The sequence below is a fragment of the Microcebus murinus genome, chromosome 2, assembly GCF_040939455.1.
Source record: "Microcebus murinus isolate Inina chromosome 2, M.murinus_Inina_mat1.0, whole genome shotgun sequence".
NCBI lineage: Eukaryota > Metazoa > Chordata > Mammalia > Primates > Cheirogaleidae > Microcebus > Microcebus murinus.
Window position 1 is genome coordinate 92,031,634 of NC_134105.1, and position 22,004 is coordinate 92,053,637.

Here is a 22,004-nt window from a genome sequence, read left to right on the forward strand (position 1 = left end):
CATTGCCCGGGGCACAGAAGGGTTATACGTGAACAGCCTACTGAGGTGTGTGTGCCTCTGGGGGCGGATCGGCGTCCTAGAGGGCAACCCTCCTCCCAGGAGGAGGCCGTGCGCCCAACCCAGGTGGCGTTCCTGTGCAGGGAACCTCCCCGCCGGCATCACAGTCCGGGGAGGCCTGGTGGCTTGTGGTCTGGCCCGCTGGCAGAGGCCCAGGAGTAGCTGCGGAGTTGGGGAGGGTGGAAAGAAGTGAGGCCCGCTCCAGATGCGGGTCTCAGACAGCCCCACCCCCACACGCAGACTTCCTGGCTGAGCGGGACCATTCCAGCCCCACCCTGACACCTTTCCCTGGAAGCAGAAAACAGAACTTTGACCCCTGCTAACGGCCTGAGGGCAGGCTTACCCAACCCAGCTCGGCCCAGAACAAGAGCAGGTAACAGAACACAAAATCAACAGTATAGCCTGTTCCTCCAAGCAAACGCCACCTACTGACAGGGACAACATCTTGCACAGCCTTTCCACGGCACCCACTGACTCAATATACAGGGAGTGGTCCAATTTCACCCACAGACACCACCTAACGCCTCAGAAACTAAACAAGGTGTGTGAATACCCAAACAATAACTTAAGGAAAGAAACAACAACTGATCGACATGGGAAGAAATCAGCGAAAGAATTCAGGAAATATGAACCAAACGGAAAACACACCCTCAAAGAGGAGCACCAGCCCCCTAGAAACGGACACCAACCAAAATCAGGCAACCAATATGACAGAAGAGGAATTTCGTATGTGGATCATAAGAACACTCACCCAGCTGCAACAACAACTCAATAACCAACACAAAGAAGCCACAAAAAACCTCCAGGATATGGGAAAAGAAATAGACACAATGAAGAAAAGTGTAACCGAACTCCTGGAAATGAAGAATCAATTCAAGGAACTACAAAATACAGTGGAAAGTCTCAAGAACAGGGTAGATCAAACAGAAGAAAGAATCTCAGAACTTGAAGATAACACCCTCCAATTAAATAAATCAGTCACAGAAATACAGCAGAGAAACAAGAGAAAAGAGCAAAGCCTACAAGAGCTGTGGGATTATGTGAAGAAACCTAATGTGAGGGTCATAGGGTTACAAGAAGGGGAAGAAGACAACACTCAACGGTTGGACAAGCTGTTTGAAGATATAACAGAGGAAAATTTCCCAGGCCTTGCTCAAAATCTTGATATACAAGTTCAAGAAGCTCAGAGGACCCCTGGGAGATTCAACGCAAACAGGAAGATGTCACGACATGCAGCCATCAGACTGACCAAAGTATCAACTAAAGAGGCCCTTCTAAGAGCTGTAAGACGAAAGAAGCAAGTAACATACAAGGGAAAGCCAATTCGAATAACATCAGACTTCTCTAATGAGAAGTTACAAGCAAGGAGAGACTGGGGCCCCATTCTCACTCTTTTGAAACAAAACAATGCCCAGCCTAGAAACTGCAAAACTAAGCTTCGTATATGAAGGAGAAATAAAAACATTCTCAGACAAGCAAAGGCTCAGAGAATTCACCAAGACAAGACCAGCCCTACAAGAAGTACTTAAAACAGCGTTACGCACAGAACATCATAATAATAACCCATGAATATAAAAACAACCAAAACCCAAAGATATTAAAGGCCAGATATTACAATGGCTCAAGACAGAAATCATAGCAACAACATCCAACCCAACAGAATGATCAGTAATCTACCTTACCTATCAGTTCTCTCAATAAATGTGAATGGCTTAAACTCTCCACTCAAGAGACATAGGCTGGCTGAATGGATAAGAAAATACAGACTCAGTAGTGAAGGAGTAATTACTGGAAAAAAAAAAAAAAAAAAAAAAAGAAAATACAGGCCAAGTCTATGATGTCTTCAGGAAACACATCTAACCTGCAAGGATGCAAATAGACTAAAAATAAAAGGGTGGAGATCAATATTCCAAGCAAATAGAAGCCAAAAGAAGGCTGGTGTGGCAGTTCTAATTTCAGATGATTTAGTTTTTAAACCAACAAAAGTAGTGAAAGACAAAGAGGGTCATTATATAATGGTGAAGGGCACAGTCCAACAAGAAGAGATAACAATTTTAAATATATATGCACCCAACTTAAGTGCACCCAGATTCATAAAGCAAACCTTACTGGAGCTGTGGAGAAAAATCTAACCCGCCGTTCTGCTTCTGTAAAATCCGCTGGCTCAACCCTACTCCCTTCCTCCGCTGGCGCCCCTCCGCTTGCTCAACCCTACTCCCTTCCCCCGCTGGCGCCGCTCGCTCAACCCTACTCCCTCCCCCGCCGGCGCCACTCTGTAACTTCCCAAAAACCACTGCCATTAGTCCTTGGAAATTATTGACCAAGATTAGAAGTTCCCGATATTAGCCCATCTGGTACATGTTTGTGCAAGGTCAAAGCCCATGGAATTTCCCCCACCCTGTGATCCCTAGCCACCTGCGTGTGGTTTCTGCCTATAAAAATCCTAAGAAAAAAAAAGGTCTGCGCAGCAGCTTCGCTAGCTAGGTGGTGCTGCTTGCCCCTGCGCTGTGCTGGAAAATAAATCCTCTTGCTCTTGCATCAAGTCTCTGGACTCTGAGTCTTTTTGAGCGGTTGTCTCTCCCCCACACGGGCTGTACATTTCTGCGGCCTAACAGAGCTAAGCAAATGGATTAATAGCAACTCCATAATCGCCGGAGATTTCAACACCCCACTGACGGCACGAGACAGATCCTCCAAACAGAAAATTAATAAAGAAATAATGCACTTAAACAAAACTCTAGAACAATTGGGTCTGACAGACATCTACAGAACATTCTACCAAAAATCCACTGAATATACGTTCTTCTCATCAGCTCACGGGACATTCTCTAAGATTGACCATATCCTAGGACACAAAGAAAATCTCAAGAAATTTAAAAAAATAGAAATCATACCATGTACCTTCTCAGATCACAGTGGAATAAAAGTAGAAATCAACCCTAACAGAAACTCACATTTCTACACAAAAACGTGGAAATTAAACAACCTCCTACTATATGATTACTTCATAAATGAAGAAATCAAGATGGAAATAAAAAAGTTCTATGAAGAAAATGACAATGGAGAGACAAGTTATCAACTCCTCTGGGACACAGCTAAAGCAGTTCTGAGAGGAAAGTTTATCTCCATAAATGCCTATAACCAAAAGACAAGAAGATCACAAATAGACAATCTAATGAAACGACTCAAAGAGCTGGAAAAAGAAGAACAGACCAACCCCAAACCCAGCAGAAGAAGTGAAATCAACAAGATCAAATCAGAACTAAACGAAATTGAAAACAGGAAAGCTATTCAGGAGATTAATAAAACAAAAAGTTGGTTCTTTGAAAAAATAAACAAAATTGACACACCATTGGCTAAGCTAACGAAAAGCAGAAAAGAGAAATCTCTAATAAGCTCCATCAGGAACATAAAAGGAGATATCACAACTGATCCCAAAGAGATACAAGATACAATTTATGAATACTACAAAAATCTTTATGCACACAAACTGGAAAATGTGGAGGAAATGGACAAATTTCTAGAAACACACAGCCTCCCTAGGCTCAACCAGGAAGAAATAGATTCCCTGAACAGACCAATCTCAACAGCTGAAATAGAATCAGCAATTAAAAATCTCCCTAAAAAGAAAAGTCCCGGTCCAGATGGCTTCACATCTGAATATTACCATACTTACAAAGAAGAACTAGTACCTATCTTGCAGAAACTATTCCACAACATCGAGAAGAACGGAAACCTCCCCGACACCTTTTATGAAGCGAATATTACTCTGATACCAAAACCAGAAAAGGATGCAACAAAAAAAGAAAACTACAGACCAATATCCCTAATGAATATAGATGCAAAAATTCTCAACAAAATCTTAGCTAACCGAATCCAGACACTTATCAAAAAAATAATCCACCATGACCAAGTGGGCTTCATCCCAGGGATGCAGGGATGGTTCAACATACGTAAATCTATAAATGCAATTCACCACATAAACAGAAGCAAAAACAAAGACCACATGATTCTCTCAATAGATGCAGAAAAAGCTTTTGACAAAATTCAACACCCTTTCATGATACGAACACTTAAGAAAATAGGCATAGAAGGGACATACCTAAAAATGATACAAGCTATATATGACAGACCCATCGCCAACATCATACTGAATGGGAAAAAATTGAAATCATTCCCACTTAGAACTGGAACCAGACAAGGCTGCCCACTATCTCCACTTCTGTTCAACATAGTACTGGAAGTCTTGGCTACAGCAATCAGACAGGAAAATGGAATCAAAGGTATCCAAATAGGGGCAGAAGAGATCAAACTTTCACTGTTTGCTGATGATATGATATTGTATCTAGAAAACCCCAAGGATTCAACCAAGAAACTCCTGGAACTGATCAATGAATTTAGTAAAGTCTCAGGATACAAAATCAATACACAGAAATCAGAGGCATTCATATACGCCAACAACAATCTAATTGAGAACCAAATCAAAGACTCAATTCCCTTCACAATAGCAACAAAGGAAATTAAAGTACCTAGGAATATACTTAACCAAGGACGTAAAAGACCTCTACAGGGAGAACTATGAAACACTGAGGAAGGAAATAGCAGAGGATGTAAACAGATGGAAATCCATACCATGCTCGTGGATCGGCAGACTCAATATCATCAAAATGTCTATACTACCCAAACTGATCTACAGATTCAATGCAATACCTATTAAAATCCCATCAGCATTCTTCACAGATATAGAAAAAATAATTTTACGCTTTGTATGGAACCAAAGAAGACCCCGAATATCAAGAGCAATTCTAGCCAACAAAAACAAAATGGGAGGCATTAATATGCCAGATATCAAACTATACTACAAAGCTGTAGTAATTAAAACAATATGGCATTGGCACAAAAATAGGAATATTGACCAGTGGAACAGATGTGAGAATCCTGATATAAAACCATCCTCATATAGCCATCTAATCTTTGACAAAGCAGACAAAAACATACGCTGGGGAAAAGAATCCCTCTTCAATAAATGGTGCTGGGAAAACTGGATAGCCACCTGTAGAAGGCTAAAACAGGACCCACACCTTTCACCTCTCACAAAAACCAACTCACGCTGGATAACAGACTTAAACCTAAGTATGAAACTATTAGAACTCTAGAGGAAAAAGTTGGAAACACTCTCCTAGACATCGGCCTGGGCAAAGAGTTTATGAAGAAGTCCCCAAAGGCAATCACAGCAGCAACAAAAATAAATAAATGGGACATGATCAAACTACAAAGCTTCTGCACAGCCAAAGAAATAGTCATGAAAGTAAACAGACAACCTATAGAATGGGAGAAAATTTTTGCATCCTATGCATCTGATAAGGGACTGATAACTAGAATATACTTAGAACTCACGAAAATTAGGAAGAAAAAATCAAATAACCCCATTAAAAAGTGGGCAAAGGAATTGAACAGAAATTTTTCTAAAGAAGACAGAAGAATGGCCAACAAACATATGAAGAAATGCTCAACATCTCTAATCATCAGGGAAATGCAAATCAAAACCACAATGAGATATCACTTAACCCCAGTGAGAATGGCCTTTATCAAAAAAACTCCAAACAATAAATCTGGCGTGGTTGTGGAGAGAGAGGAACACTCCTACACTGCTGGTGGGACTGCAAACTAGTTCAACCTCTGTGGAAAGCAATATGGAGATACCTTAAAGCGATACAAGTGAATCTACCATTTGATCCAGCAATCCCATTGCTGGGCATCTACCCAAATGATCCAATGACACTCTACAAAAAAGACACCTGCACTCGAATGTTTATAGCAGCACAATTCATAATTGCAAGGCTGTGGAAACAGCCCAAGTGCCCATCAATCCAAGAATGGATTAATAAAATGTGGTATATGTATACCATGGAGTACTATTCAGCTCTAAGAAACAACGGTGATATAGCACATCTTATATTTTCCTGGTTAGAGCTGGAACCCATACTACTAAGTGAAGTATCCCAAGAATGGAAAAACAAACACCAGATATATTCTCCAGCAAACTGGTATTAACTGAGTAGCACCTAAGTGGACACATAGGTACTACAGTAATAGGGTATTGGGCAGGTGGGAGGGGGGCGGGGGGCAGGTATATACATACATAACGAGTGAGATGTGCACCATCTGGGGGATGGTCATGATGGAGACTCAGACTTTTGGGGGGAGGGGGGGAAATGGGCATTTATTCAAACCTTAAAATCTGTACCCCCATAATATGCCGAAATAAAAAAAAAAGAAAAAAAATATATATATCAAAACAATGAAAAATTTTAATATTAATTGTAAGATAACATAATTAGCATATAAACTCCTTGAGTTCAAAAACTACATGTTATTCATCTTTCTTACTTACTCCCCCCAAATCATCTGACATCCTCATTAAACATTTATTAAATGAAAGAAAATGGCTGCGTTTACTTTGCTAATTTCTTATTTTTTCCCTTCTAGGAAGAATTATTCGCTATGATTCTAAGACCAAAAAAAAAAAAATCACTAATGATCACAAATGCTTTAATTTCAAGTTTATCCATAAAGTTTACGGATAAACTTGAAATTAAAAACAAAATTTTTAAAAAGCACTTTATACTACTCTATATTTACAAGAAACATTTCTCAATCTTAGTATCTATTTACATACTGAAAAATAAGTATTTTCCAAACACTGAATGTATTCTATGTATGATACAAAAGAATTCAAGAAAATTATACATATTAAATGACAAGCACTCTAAAGATCTAATATGTCATGTAGACTATGAGATTAAAAGCAAGCTCCATTACCCACCAATAAAAATGCCTTTATAGTATACAAAGTATTTTCAATCCATCAGATCTTAACTGTTACAATCCTGGGACCAGGTAAAGATACTTTTATTAATATAAGGAGAAAACAATTACAGAGCAGCAAAGTGACTTATGAGGTCATAGAAAGTGATAGCAAGATAGTGATTCAACCCTAAATCTTCTGCGCAAGTCTTACAGTATATTATGCTACCCCAACCACAAAACTGACAGAAACAATCAATACCTGTTCAGTAAGCAATATTGAAACATTGCTGTATTTCTTATTGGTTTCAGACCCCAGTGAGGCCAGGCGCAGTAAAAAAAGTAGTAAAGCTGTTTCCCAGATCAAAAACTCCCAGTTATAAGCGTCGTTCAGGAAAGTTTTGTGTCCTCGGAGAACCTATATAAAGGACAAAAAAAGAAAGTTAAGTTTTTCATTTGTCTTATAATCATATAATTACTCCTTTACTCTATCAATTTTAAAACATTTTTAAAAATCCAATACTTTATCTTAGCTTTTTTAATTGGAGTTTTTCAGTGAAAATTCTAAAAGAACTACAACACTAAAAAAATCCAGTATTTTAATATAGAAGAATTTTAATACTCATAAAGTATTATCTACTTAATTAATCGTTATATATTTCTCTACGTTTCCTAGATTTTATCCTTCTCATGAAAGACAGCAAGGGTCTAGAAGTAGCAAAGAAGGAAAATATAATAAGTAAAATAAGGTTAATGGATTAATACATTTCTAGCTACTTTAACCACCAGTGTGTCTGCTCACAATTATAAGGTGACCATGTTTCAGAGTTTTAAATTTGCATTATGTCTAGTGATCTCCCTACAACATATGGCCCATCCCATTACTATGACTAGAAAATCCTAAGGATCATTTTTTATTCCATTTTAGGATCCAAATAACAATAGCAGCAGCAGCTACCATTTATTGAGTGCCTATCATGTGTCAAGTTTTCTGGTAGAAAGTTTTGGTTTTTCTTTAACTTGTTGATTTAAAGGTAAAGAGATTTAACCCACCAAGCCCAATAAGATGGAATTTATTGAAAAACATATAGAGAACTCTAACAGAAACCCAATGCAGGCTTTTTGAAAAATAATAAGTCACCAAACAACTGCCCCCTCTCTCTCTTTCTCTCTCTCTCTCTCTTCCCTTAGGGCCATTGAGGCTACTGTCCCCACTCTTCTTAGCTAATTTCACTAACTTACAAGACCTTTGTTTTCTGCTTCCCTGCTAATTTTTTCTTGTACCAGCTTCGGTTTGTCATGGCACCCTATGGCCCCACAAACCCTTACTGGCATTTCTTCTCCAAAGCCTACCTGATATCTCAGGTTCTTAATTCTAATTTCCAAAAGAGAGAATGTTTAGCTTAATCTGGGTCTGGTGTTCACACCTGTCAATTAGTTATAACTATGGGGAGGAAAGTATCAAATAGTAACAACCTAGGCCCAGCTCTTCAGAAGAATGATATAATTTGTTGCACAGCAATGGACAACTAATTCACACATAACAGTCAAACTGCTACAAAACTAAACACAAGAAAAAACTCTTAAAATCAGCCAGAGAGAAAGGATATTACATTTAAAAGAGCAGTGATAGGACCAACAGCTGACTACTCAAGATAAAATATGGAAAATGGGCTAGGTGTGGTGGCTCACACCTGTAATCTTAGCACTTTGGGAGGTTGAGGTGGGAGGATTGCTTGAGGCTAGGAGTTTGAGAATAGCCTGAGCGAGACCCCATCTCTACACAAAATAGAAAAATTAGCCAGGCATGGTGGTGTGCACCTGTAGTCCCAGCTACTAAGGAGGCCAAGGCAGGAGAATCACTTGAGCCCAGGAGTTTTTGTGAGCTGTGATGATACCACTGCACTCTAGCCTGGTGACAGAACAGACCTTGTCTCCACCCACCAAATAAATAAATAAATAAATAATTCAAAAATGAAAGTGATAAAAGACATTTCAAACAAGTAAAAACCGAGAGAATTCATCACCAGCAGATGACTGACACTAAAATAAATATTAAAAAGGATACTCAAGTAGGAGGAAAATAACCCCGGAGAGAAACAGAGAAATGCAGGAAATAATGAAAAGCAATGGAAAGAGTAAGTGTGTGGGTAAATATAAATGACTGACTACACAAAACAATAACAATTTCATCTTGTGGGTTTAAAATATATGTAAAATTAGAATGAAGGACAATACTGACAAAAAAGGTGAAGGGGTAAATGAGATAAAATGTACTAAGATCCTACCATTATCAAGGAAATAGTAAATTAATCATTTTATTAGACTATAATAAGCTAAAGATCTCTGTTGTTCATTACAAAAACAACAGTAAAAGAATATATAACAAGTTAATAGAGAAGATTAAGTAGAACATTAAAATATATTTGGTTAAATTAACACACGGACCAAATAGTATTTATAGTTACAGTAATTACATTAAGTTTAAATGGGCCAGAAACTCCAAAATACTAAGACTGTGAGGTGAAGATTAAGACTAAGACTGCAAAATAAAAAACCAAAAAAGGACATGTCGATTACAAGAGACACATCTAAACTATGAGAACAAAAAAATGAAAGCGGGTAGACAAAGATATAAGATGCAAAAGCTACTCAAAAGACAGCTGGTATAGTTAAATTAACATCAGAAATAGAGATATTTTATAAGGTCATAAATGACAAAGAAAAACCTGAGACTTTTCCAAATTAAAGGAGACTAAAGAGACATGACACCTAAATGCAATAATGTAATTCTGAATTGGGTCCTGGATTCAGGAAAAAAAATTTTAAAAGATAAAGGACATAAAAGTCAATCCACCAAGAAGATGGATAATAATTCAAAATCTGAATGTGCCTGGTTACTCAGCTTTCAAGATATATAAAGCAAAATTGACAAAAATAAAAGGAAAAATAGACAAGTCCACAATCATAATAGGCTTGAACACACCTCTATCAATGGCTGACAGAATAAGCAGACCAAAAACTAAGAATATAATTTCGGCAACACAACTAATAAACTTGGACTAACTAACATATATAGAACACCACTGTAAACAATGACAGAACACCAATCCTTTCACAGTGCTGATGGAAGATTTAATTAAACTGAACATATGCTGCATAATAAAGCCTCTACATATTTCAAAGGTCTGAAACATTCAGAGTATGTTCTCTGACCACAGTAGAATTAAGTTAAAACTCAATAAATGGGAAAATATAAGATAAACCTGTAACTTTTCGTAATATAGAAAGCACAGAAGTGCTTAAAAAAAAAAAAAAAGATAGGATGACCTGTCAAAAGGACACAAGAGGGGGCTTCAAAGGGCTCCCACTGGCCAACTCGGGGACAATTTAGGCATCAAAACAAATATAGTAATATCTTTTAAGCCACTGGATAAAAATAAGAATGATCGATTCCACAGTATAATAAATGAATGAGAAAGAAAGGAAAGGTCTACCCTGGAGGGACAACTAATAAATGTAGAAGTAGTGATGCAGTTAGAAAATCAATATTTTGCAACCATGGTATGACAGCTTTATTATCAGTCAATAATTACTGACTAAAATTAAATTAGAGTGATCTTAGTGTCTTAAAAGACTTCAAAATTACCTTTATTCCCATCTTTAAAAGTTACAAAAATTAACAAGTATCTAAAATAGTTAAAAGAAATGTAGCTACATTAAAAAAATATATATACTTAAATACATAGTGACCTGCTCTAAAACAGGAAGTGAAGTCTATAATAAAATTTTCATTTTTCCTTAAAGCAGATATAAAACTTTTACCTGGGCACAACAAATAAAAGCAATCGAAAGTGTCAGTAAGAAGACTGAAGACACAACCACATCAACTGAACGCTGTGGACCCCGTCTCTGTGGAGTGAGACACACAAATGTTAAAGTTTTAGTTATGTCAGAGACAGCAACAGCCCTCACATCATTAACACTCTGAATTTTACTACAATAGTGTGAAAACCACATTTATAAGAAGTTTTTGACATAGGATTTTAACATATTTTAGACATCATCAACTTTATTGAAATCCACACCTTTCCAAATTAAGACTGATTCACTGACATATTTTTCAGCTGAAGTATTTCCCAAAAAGTAAAAAAAGATGTAATATTTAACACTCCACCCTAGGAAATTTGAATTTTCCCTTTCTAAGCTCTTATCCCTACCTGCTTTGCAGATAGATGACATCCAACTTGATGTCCAGCAAGTCTGTCACTCACTGATATAATCTGTCTAATAACCAGAACTACACTGCCTACTGAGTAACTGCTGCCAGAAACTTCAGTGAGCATATTCTTGTATATACTCTATTGTTAATCAAATAAAACTCACCTTTAGATACGAACGAAGTGATAACCATATTTTAATATTCTCCACCTTTTTAAGTCTGAAATGAGGTATTTCATATTTCCTAGCTTTCCTGGCTGAAGTAATATGGCTGAAGAGTTTTGCAAATAAAAATCTCTAGAAGAAGTTTAAAAAAAAAAATCACAAAGTGAAATGTACATATGTCTCTGTGTATGCATTCATATAATAGTCAACAATATTCCCAGCATTTAAAAAATGTTTAAGAGAATGAAATTCTAATCAGTAATCATTTAGAGGGGCAGGGAAAAAATTTCATTAAGAGTTCATTCCCCTGTTGCTTCCAAAGCACATTATATAGTAATATACTTCTTCACAAAATGGTACACTCTTGACATTTGCAAGAAATATCCTTTGGACATCCCCAAAGAATGCTTGGAGTTTATCAATCTCCAACTTCACAACTCAAATGTTTATACATGACTCTGGCTTACTTTCAAATTATATTTCCCTTCACAATCACATTCCTTATGCATATCATCAATATATTAAGTCTTCAATCCATAACTCATCAAATTTCAACAAATTTCTCTAAAACATTTTCACAAAAACATTATCACCTTGAGAATTACTATGTATGCTACAGATAAAAAACAACAAAGTCATATACTTCTATACATGGAGCTCAGCAAAATTTCAGACTACAACATGTCATTCGTAGTCAATAACACAAACATTAAAATTCACAAATACCAGATGTCCATTTATCAATCTTTCAACGCCCACATTAACTTTTAGAAAGACCAAATCAAAAGAACAAAAACTCAATGGAATATTATATACAAAAACAAAGGTAAAAAATTTTATTTATTTCTCCACTGACCTGTTTATATGTTCTCTCTGCCACACACATCATGAAAAAAAACATCCAAGTAAGACACAATCTTTCAAAAAAATTAATTATAGACAAAATCATAATAGGTGTAACAGGTGGTGCCCCACAAAAGAGAGTCAAGATCTCCTCAGTTGAAATGGACTTTAGTTGGTCAAGGCTCTTCTCACGGAAAAGTCGATGTAAAAAAGGAAAAAATGCTAATCCAATGGTGACAACATTTCCCAGCATCTGATAACCTACTCCTTGCTGATATGCATTAACCTGGGAATTGAGTTAAAATTTCCATCATTATTGCACAGCTAAATGGAGTTACAAAGCAGTATTTATCACATACTATTTGGACTATTAAAAACACATTTTAAAAATACAAATATAAATGGCACAGATTTATGACTTTTAGATCTTATTAAAAACTATGCTTAAATGAGATAAAGAATATTTGTAGAGTACATCTGAACAACTGATGTTGTTCATCTCAACCTAACAGAGAACATGTATAATAAAAAAATATACTACCAAGACTCTGACTACAAAATTAAATATATATATGTACATACACACATACATATATATATATTTGTGTTTCAAAAGCAATCATATTGCTTTAATCATGAAGTAGATTCTTACAAAATAGCTCCCAATCACTAAGTATATTATTTTGAAAAACCTGAATACTTATTCAATCTTACCCTGCTCATGATGATGCCACTTATTTCCAACACAGACATATCCATCTTTTTGCACTCACTACCTTCCCAGATTATTGCACTAACTCGATCAGAGGCAGGACTTGAGTTCTGAAGCCAGAATAAATGGTTCTGAAGAGAAAAATATACAACTGTTTATACCCACTCTTCCTGTCCTCCATTAGTTTCTTTCCCTTTGTCTAGCTCACAGGCTACATTCACCAATGTTCAATCTCATCAGTGTATTCTCTCTCTCACAAAGCTCATCACTCCAATAAATCACCTCTATGATGCTGATTTACAGTCCTTTTTACTTTTCTAAGCCATTTTCTTACCTGGAGAGAGGCTAAATGTCTTTTATAATGAGAAGAGAAAGGATTCCATGATCTCCAAGGTTGTTTTCCTCTCTAAAGGTATGGAAGTGATGATAAGCTTAGCATATTCACCGGATATTAAGGACAAAAGTATTTCCAGAGCAATGAGATTATAGTGGGAGAATCAGGAAGTAAAATAGGAGAGGTGCTAAAAGTCCTTATATATCACATGAATGACAAGAGTTAAGCCTGTCTCTAGTCTAACCAGGACACAGAAAAGTAGTGAGATTTAGAAAAGCTCAAGAGACAATCACAATGAAAACATCTCCCTAACCCCCTCTGCTATATTATGTCTTCTTTTTCAAGTACTAGCTGAAGATCCATTTTATTTAAAATAGTCCTCTCAGACAGCCACAGTTTCACTAATTTTGCCCTTCTCTGAAATTAAAAACACATATAGTCTGTATCAGACAAATTAGCATTTTATTATACCATGCTTTTACAGTGTCCTCCTCTATTTCCTATATAATCATCTTGTCCCAAAACTAAAATAAGTTTCTAGAAAGGAACCATTTAATATATTTCTTCTCTTTCTCCTACAATGTTTAGTGTAATGCCAATAAGCATTTATTGATTTTATTCATTGATTCATCAATTTATCCAACAAATATTTATTAAGCACCTACTATGTTTCATGCACTGTAGATAAAATGGAGAACAAGATAGACTTCCTTGCTATCAAGGAGCTTACAGACTTCTGAAGGAGACATAATTAAATAGAGTTACTATATGGCATGGTAAAGAAAGGAAAGAGGGCTTTAGAAGTATACAGGAATGGCTTCCTGAAGGAAGTATCACTCAAGCTAAGACCTGCCTGAAAAATAAAAAAGAGTGAGCCAAAGGAATGATTATTAGAGAAAAGCCATGTCCCAGGCAAAGAAACCAGCATGTGTAAAGACCCAGAAGCACATAAGGGCTGGTACATATCAGAAACTGGAAGAAGTTCAGTTGGGTTAAAGTATACCATGTCAAGAGCAGGGAGGTTCCTGTATGTCATCTCAAAATAAAAAAAAAATAAAAAAAAAAAAAAAAGAGCAGGGAGGGAATGGTCAGAGATGAGACTGTATTAGGGCAAATAAAAGAACAGAAGCACATAATCCAGAAGGAAGAACAAAGGATTTTAAAGAGGGTGACTGTGTGATCACATTTGTATTTTAGAAGTGTCATTCTGGCTGTAGAGAGGAAAATGAAAGGAATGGAGGCAAGCCTAGAGAAGCTGATGAAATTGATCCAGATGAGAGACCAAGACAGCCTGCACCAAGCAGGGTAGACACAAATGGACAGATGCAGCTATTTAGACAGTGAATCAAGAGAACATGACAACAGAAATGATGGAGAGGGTGGGGTAAAGAATGACTCCAAGATTACTGGTGGTATTCAGAAATATGGAGAATAAAAGAAGAGGAACAGGTTAGGCAGGGGGAATTGGGAAATGAATTCCAACTGACATGGTGAGTTGACCACACCCAGTTATTTTTATATATGTCTTAAAATTATACTGCAAATCCCAAAAGTACTAAGGAGGTTATAACTACTGAGGGCTAATGTATTAATAATTTAGATGAATATTCAGACTGAATGTAAAGAATATTCAAATTTTGAATACTCAAATTTTGACAGCAAAATTAGAGAAAGTAGCATAAAACTTTAATGAGAAAATGTATATTGTTTCTGGCTAGTTTTTTAAAAATTGTATACATTTAATAAAGTGGATTTTTTTCATGAAAATGTGTAACTTAAATCAATGGTATCTCAGAATTAAGAAATTCAATTATTGGCCGGGCGCGGTGGCTCACGCCTGTAATCCTAGCACTCTGGGAGGCCGAGGCGGGCGGATTGCTCGAGGTCAGGAGTTCAAAACCAGCCTGAGCCTGAGCGAGACCCCGTCTCTACTATAACTAGAAAGAAATTAATTGGCCAACTAATATATATATAGAAAAAATTAGCCAGGCATGGTGGCGCATGCCTGTAGTCCCAGCTACTCGGGAGGCTGAGGCAGGAGGATTGCTTGAGCCCAGGAGATTGAGGTTGCTGTGAGCTAGGCTGATGCCACGGCACTCACTCTAGCCTGGGCAACAAAAAGCGAGACTCTGTCTCAAAAAAAAAAAAAAAAAAAAAAGAAAGAAATTCAATTATTAAACCAACATATATCCATCATCCATTATTTACAAGCTGTTATGTGGAAATATTTAGCCTAAAGAACAAAAAACTAAGAAGGATCATGATCATTGTCACTAAATATCTGAAAGGTTGATATGAGAACCATTTCTTATCATTCAATCTATCCAGCAGTGGAATAAGATGTCTCAGGAAATAACAAGCACTCTAGCTCCCAAAGTATTTGAGTAGAAGCCAACTGTCCATCTGATGGAGATATTAATGAAACTGCTAACATTTATTCGCTGACTCTTACTACACATTTTATATTATTTCATTAGCTTTTTCACAATATTCCTAAGAAACAGGAACTATTATTATCAGGTGACAGATGTTAAAAAATTTCTACAGATACAGAATGAATCTAGTTAAAAGGCTGATACCTTCTAAGAGATATCTGATTTTTTCATATCAATATAAAACCTGAAATTAAAAACATCACTTGATTTGTGCATTAGAGAAGCAAGCAAAGCCATTTCCTAGTAATTCATATATAATACTCTGATGTTTATGAAGATATAAAGCAGACATACCAGTCAAACAACCTTGCTAATATAAAATGAACATTAAGGATCATTCTTAGGAAATTAATGAAGAAAAGTGATATGGAGAAAAATTTGGGTTAGGGCAACTCTAGATTACTAATTCCTGAGTTCTAATCCTAACATCTTCACTTATAAACTATGCTCAATTTCCTCACCTCTAAATTGGGGATAACAACATTATCTACTGTATAGGATTAGTGTAAAGTTAAATGAGATAATACAGTGCCTGACACATGGTAAGTACACAGTAAATGTTATCAATTATTATCATGTGTTCACAGACCTGTTGAAAAACATCCTCTTTGGGGTCGCGTTTGGTCCCTGAGTGAAGGGTATTCACACGGGCCCCCTCACTGTCACTGGTGACAGATGACCGGCACTCTGGGCCATGCAGCAGGTCGTCCCATAACATATCCTCAGTCTCTGAGTCATGGCGGGTGCTCTCTGAGTCTCTTCTTGACATGTTGACACTTCGAGAGCCACCACTCACACCAGATCTAGAGCCCTTTAAAGGAAAACAGAACAAAAAAAAATTTTTATTCATCTTTAAAAAGAATTATATATCTGAAATAAAATTAGAAGAAGTTATATATGGCAATGGCCGGCAACCTTCATAAGTCTATCACCATGTATTCATTTGTTCACAAGCCTTCACATAATAATACATTTTAACATTTAAATGTTAAACTCTGATGTCTCTAGCGAAGAGGATTTTCAAAGGACTCCTTCTAAGAAGTTATTGCCAAGTCATGGGATTGTTCACCTAAGGTGTTCTAGCATGGGATGACTCCTGTAAGCATACCCAGATGAGCTACTCAATTGGCTTGGCTGAATCTTTTGACACAGTGTCCTCAACTCTAAATATTATGAGACTGCCTGGAATGGATGAATCAATATTGTTAAAATGACCATACTGTCCAAAGCAATCTGTAGAATCAATGCAATTTCTATCAAAATACCAATGTAATTTTTCATAGAATTAGAAAAAATAATCCTAAAATTCATATGGAATGAAAAAAATAGCCCAAATAGCCATAGCAATGCTAAAGAAAAAGAATAAAGCCAGAGGCATCACATCACCTAACTTCAAATTATACTACAAGCCTATAGTAACCAAACCAGCATGTTACTGGTATCAAAATAGACACATAGATCAAGGGAACAGAATAGAGAACCCAGAAATAAAGCTATATACTTACAACCAACTGATCTCCAACAAAGCAGACAAAAACACACACTGGGGAAAGGCCACTCTATTCAATAAATGGTGCCGGAAAAACTGGATAGTCGTATGCATAAAAATGAAACTGGACCCGTCTCTCTCACCACATACAAAAATTAACTCAAGACGGATTAAAGACTTAAATGTAAGACCTGAAACAACAAACATTCTAGAAGAAAACCTAGGAAAAATTATTTCGGACACTGGCCTAAGCAAAGAATTTGCGACTAAGACCCCAAAAGCAAATGCAATAAAAACAAAAATAAACAAATGAGGCTATAAACGGTGGCTCACATTTGTAATCCTGGCACTTGGGGAGGCTGAGGCAGGAGGATTACTTGAGCCCAGGAGTTCAAGACCAGCCTGAGAAACACAGTGAGACTCCCCTCTACAAAAAATTTTTTAAAATTAGCCAGATGTGGTGACAGATACTGTGATCCCAGCTACTCAGAAGGCTGAGGCAGGAGAAAGGTTTAACCCTGGAGTTCCAGGTTACAGTGAGCTATGATTGCATCACTGCACTGTAGCCTGGGGTGACAGAGTGAGACTCTGTCTCTAAAATAAACAAATAAACAAACTAATGGGACTTAATTAAACTAAAAAGCTTCTGCATCACAAAAGATAATCAATAGAGTAAATACACAACCTACAGAATGAGAGGCAAATATTCATTAATTATGCATCTGACAGAGGACTAACATCCAGAATCTGCAAGGAACTCAAACAACTCAACAAGAAAAAAAATCATGGAATACTACTCAACTACAAAAAACAATGGTGACCTAGCACCTCCTACATTATCCTGGATAGAGCTTGAGCCCATCCTTCAAAGTGAGGCATCACAAGAATGGAAAAACAAGCACCACATGTACTTGCCATCAAATTGGTACTGATCAACACTAAGGTGTTCACATGGTAGTAATATTCACTGGGTACTGGTGGGGGGGGGGCTGAGCATAGGTAAACTCACAACTAATGGATGAGGAACACACTGCATGGGGGAAGGGCATGCTTGTAGCCTTAGCTTAGGCGATACAAAGGCATATATTATATGTAACCAAACTGTGTACCCCTGTAATATTCTGAAATAAAATTAAATAACACCATTAAAAAGTAGGTAAAGGATCTGAACAGTTTTCAAAAGAAGACATACAAATGGCTAACAAACATCTGAAAACAATGTTCAGCATCATTAATCATCAGAGAAATGCAAATTAAAACCATAACGAAATACCAACTTACTCTAGTCAGAATGGCCATTATTAAAGTCAAAAAACAACAGGCAAGGATGCAGAGAAAAGGGAATGCTTATACACTGTTGGTAGGAATGTAAATCAGTATAACCTCTATGGAAAACAGTATGGAGATTTTTCAAAAAACTAAAAATATATCTACCATTCAATCCAGCAATCCCACTACTGGGTATTTACCCAAAGGAAAAGAAATCATATCAAAAAGATACTCACACTTGTACATTTATTGCAGTACCGTTCACAATAGCAAAGCTATGGAATCAACCAAAGTGTCCATTAACTGATGATGAGATACAGAAAATGTGGTATATAAGCACCATGAAGTATGACTCAGTCATCAAAAAGAATGAAATAATGTCCTTTGCAGCAATTTGGATGAAACTGGAGGCCATTATCCTAAGTGAAGTGACTCAAATGAACTATCACCATGTTCTTACTTTTAAGTGGAAGATAAACAAGGGGTACGTGTGGTCATACAGAGTAGAATAATAAACACTGGAGATTCCAAAAGGTGGGAGGGTGGGAAGGGAGTGAAGGAGGAAAAATTACCTATTGCATACAATGTACACTATTTGGGTGATTGGTACACTAAAAACCCAGACTTTACCACTACACAATATATCCATGTAACAAAACTGCACTTGCACTCCCAAATCTATATACTTAAAAAAAAAACTAAATAAATGGCAAATGTAGCTTACTAACTAACTAAATACTGCAAGCTTGACTTTAGACATAACCATGTGTAGGGACTCAGCCTCACATGTTAATGGATAATTAGGCAAAGAAAAGGACAGGCAATGCAGCTCTCCTGCAATACACACATAAACATGAAGTTATTCCATAACCACAATTGTCTTGTCAATCAAAACAAAAATCATACCACCATCTACTCTGCTCACCTGTGAACTGTAATTTTCCAAATGATACAAAATGTCCATTAGCTTTCAGGATGAGATTTACTACTCCCCCATCTTTCAAAGAACCTTTCTCAAAAATCTGTCTTAATCAGTGTCAATCCAATTTATGATGCTTAAGAATAAATCCCCACATTCCAAATGAACATTAAGTAACTTTCTCATCACTTAGGGAATTAAGTAACCTCTTTCTGAGCATCACCTATGACTTTTAAGAGTAGAGTCAAAATGAAAAAGAATTCATTCTCTGAGTGAGTAGTCATTAAAAACTGCCAGATAAGTAGATGGATTAGAGGCAGGGGAAGGGCAGACAAATATAAACACTAATTTAGAGCAACCAATAAAAAAAAATGGATGGATAAAGTTATTATACTCAAAAATACACCATGAACAATGATCTCTATAAAGGATACTTTACCTGGCTGAAGACTGCGGATTCAAATTCTGATTCAGCCAGACTATCTGAATCCCGTACAATATGACACCACTTTGTAGTGGTTTTCTTTACCTGCCCAAAATCAAACCAAACAATAGAAAAACAAATTAAATATTTTGTTACTATTCAGTAATTTAGTGCTATGCTTTTATAAACTCAAATAAAAATTACCTGAGAGTTTAGGTGCCTTGAAATTACTGACTTTCTAGTCTTAACTTCACAACCATTGTCACTTGAGGCCCCTTCCACACTCCTACGCAGTAATATCATCTGTGTCCGTGCTTCACCATCTTCCTCACTTGACAGATCATCTGAAATCCCATTACCCAAATGTCTGAAAGCCTCCTACAAAGAGAACACAATATCTTCACAGAGGACAACCCAAAATACTCTAACAAGCTGTATGTGTAAAAGCAAAACATTGTGTAAAAACTACCAAGCAGTAAACTAAACAAACCTATGTATTTGATCTGGATAAAGAAATATATTGACTTTAAATGGTCTAAATGATGACATAGTATTATTTGGTAGTTAAAAACTAAGACTTGGGTCAAATTCTAAGCCTGAATCACAGCTCTTTTACTTACACTAGATATGCATAATAAACTTGGACTATCTACTAAATATCTCTGGGGCTCAGTTTCCTCATCTGAAAAGTCACGATAATAAAAGCACCTATCTCATAGGGTTGTTGAAAAAAACGAAATTAGTATTATATATGTAAAGCACTTAGAACAATGCCTGGTTATAGTAATAGCTCAATAAATATTAGACTAAATGCCACAGTCTAACAAATAAGAAACCACTTCGAGACTATGAAGTATATAGTTAGTTTTAGACATAGAGCAGACTATCTCTACCTACCTAGAAAATAGTATCCCAAGCCCTTACTATATTAACATTGTTTCTCTGGAATATGACACAGTAGCCTCTACACCAATCTCTTTTATTAAATCTATGAGTCTACTGGTAAGGCTGGATTAGTAGCAAAACTGGTAACAAGTTCTAGTCCTAGAAATCTTAAGACTAACTTCTAGTCTTCATGTGATATTTTCTTTTCATATCCTGTGGTTTTACTTATCTGTTTTAGGACAAATTTATAAACCTACTAGTATCTATTTTGTCTTGCTACCAGGGGCTAACAACAGGAAAATTTTATATGAGAAAGAAAAGATTGTTATACTTATACCCATTCTAAATCTTACCCTGCGGCACTTTTCTCCATCTGAAAATTTTGCTTTCTCTCTTGTTTGCCACATTCTCATCTCTGGTCGACATTGTCTCTTCTTAATGATAGGATGGAGACAACTTGCATCATTGTCAGTTTCGGTCCCTTTGTTAGATATTAGTTTTACTCTTTTAATCCTATTTTTAAGAAATGAAAAATAATTACTAACTAGTTTTCTGAAAATAACATCTTTCATGAAATCATTTTCTTCTGAGGAATACGATATAGTAGTCTAAAAATCAAGAAAATTTAGGAACCATATTTTTCAGACCTTTAGGAAATGACAGTGTTCACTCACAGATAATCATAGAGAATATGAATCTATTCTTCAAAGACTCATGTCAATTAACTGAGAGAGCTTGTACTTTTCAGTTTTGCAAAAAGGTAGGTTCATAGTCCTTTCCACTTATCCTCTCAAACACAATACCAACTCCTACCTCATATAATTTCACAGAATATCTTCCTCTCTTCTGTCTATCTATGAAAATACTACCCAGCTTTCAAAGCCCAGTAACTCTCAACTCCTTTGTAACTCCTGCTGACCACTTTTCCCCAGAGTAATCATTCCATCTGCTAAGCTACATGGCATTTAGTGAGCATGTAACCACTCATAATATTTTTACACTACTGTGACTGTACCACATCTGCTACTCTTGTCTTCCTAACTAGACAGTAAAATTATTTAGAACAGGGATGCACAGTGCCCAGCACAATATTCATAACACAAAGAACTCAAACACTTCAACTACAAGGTTAAACTTAACCCTAAAAAATTATGTGAACATACTTCATTTTCAAAAAAGTAACTGCAAAGAAACTTTAAGTCACAATCATTAATAAATGACAAAGTACTTTTTTAGTCATAATATTAGTGCTGTCACAACTGGCAAAACCATGAATAAGGTAAAATTTGTCTTTAATTCATTTCCCTTTCTGTTCTACAGCCCATCAACACCAGGTTCCTATGTAGCATCCTTCTAGAACCTTTAAAAATCACACCACAGTGATAGCATGCCTACACTACTTACTCCTATGACCTGATCATATTATATATTCTATAAACACTAA

General features: G+C 36.4%; 1 protein-coding gene across 2 annotated transcripts in view; it reads right to left on the reverse strand.

The window, feature by feature from the left end:
• Positions 1–22,004, reverse strand: part of PHTF1 (putative homeodomain transcription factor 1) — a 65,162-nt gene that overhangs the window by 11,632 nt on the left and 31,526 nt on the right. For both annotated transcript variants that reach the window (XM_012778435.2, XM_075999998.1), the window contains exons 8-16: positions 20,914–21,073; positions 19,880–20,053; positions 19,691–19,780; positions 16,164–16,385; positions 12,808–12,936; positions 12,107–12,379; positions 11,251–11,382; positions 10,690–10,776; positions 7,127–7,282 (exon numbers count right to left, since the gene is read on the reverse strand). In XM_012778435.2, the coding sequence (XP_012633889.1) occupies positions 7,127–7,282; positions 10,690–10,776; positions 11,251–11,382; positions 12,107–12,379; positions 12,808–12,936; positions 16,164–16,385; positions 19,691–19,780; positions 19,880–20,053; positions 20,914–21,073 (1,423 nt within the window). The remainder of the gene's footprint in view (positions 1–7,126; positions 7,283–10,689; positions 10,777–11,250; positions 11,383–12,106; positions 12,380–12,807; positions 12,937–16,163; positions 16,386–19,690; positions 19,781–19,879; positions 20,054–20,913; positions 21,074–22,004) is intronic.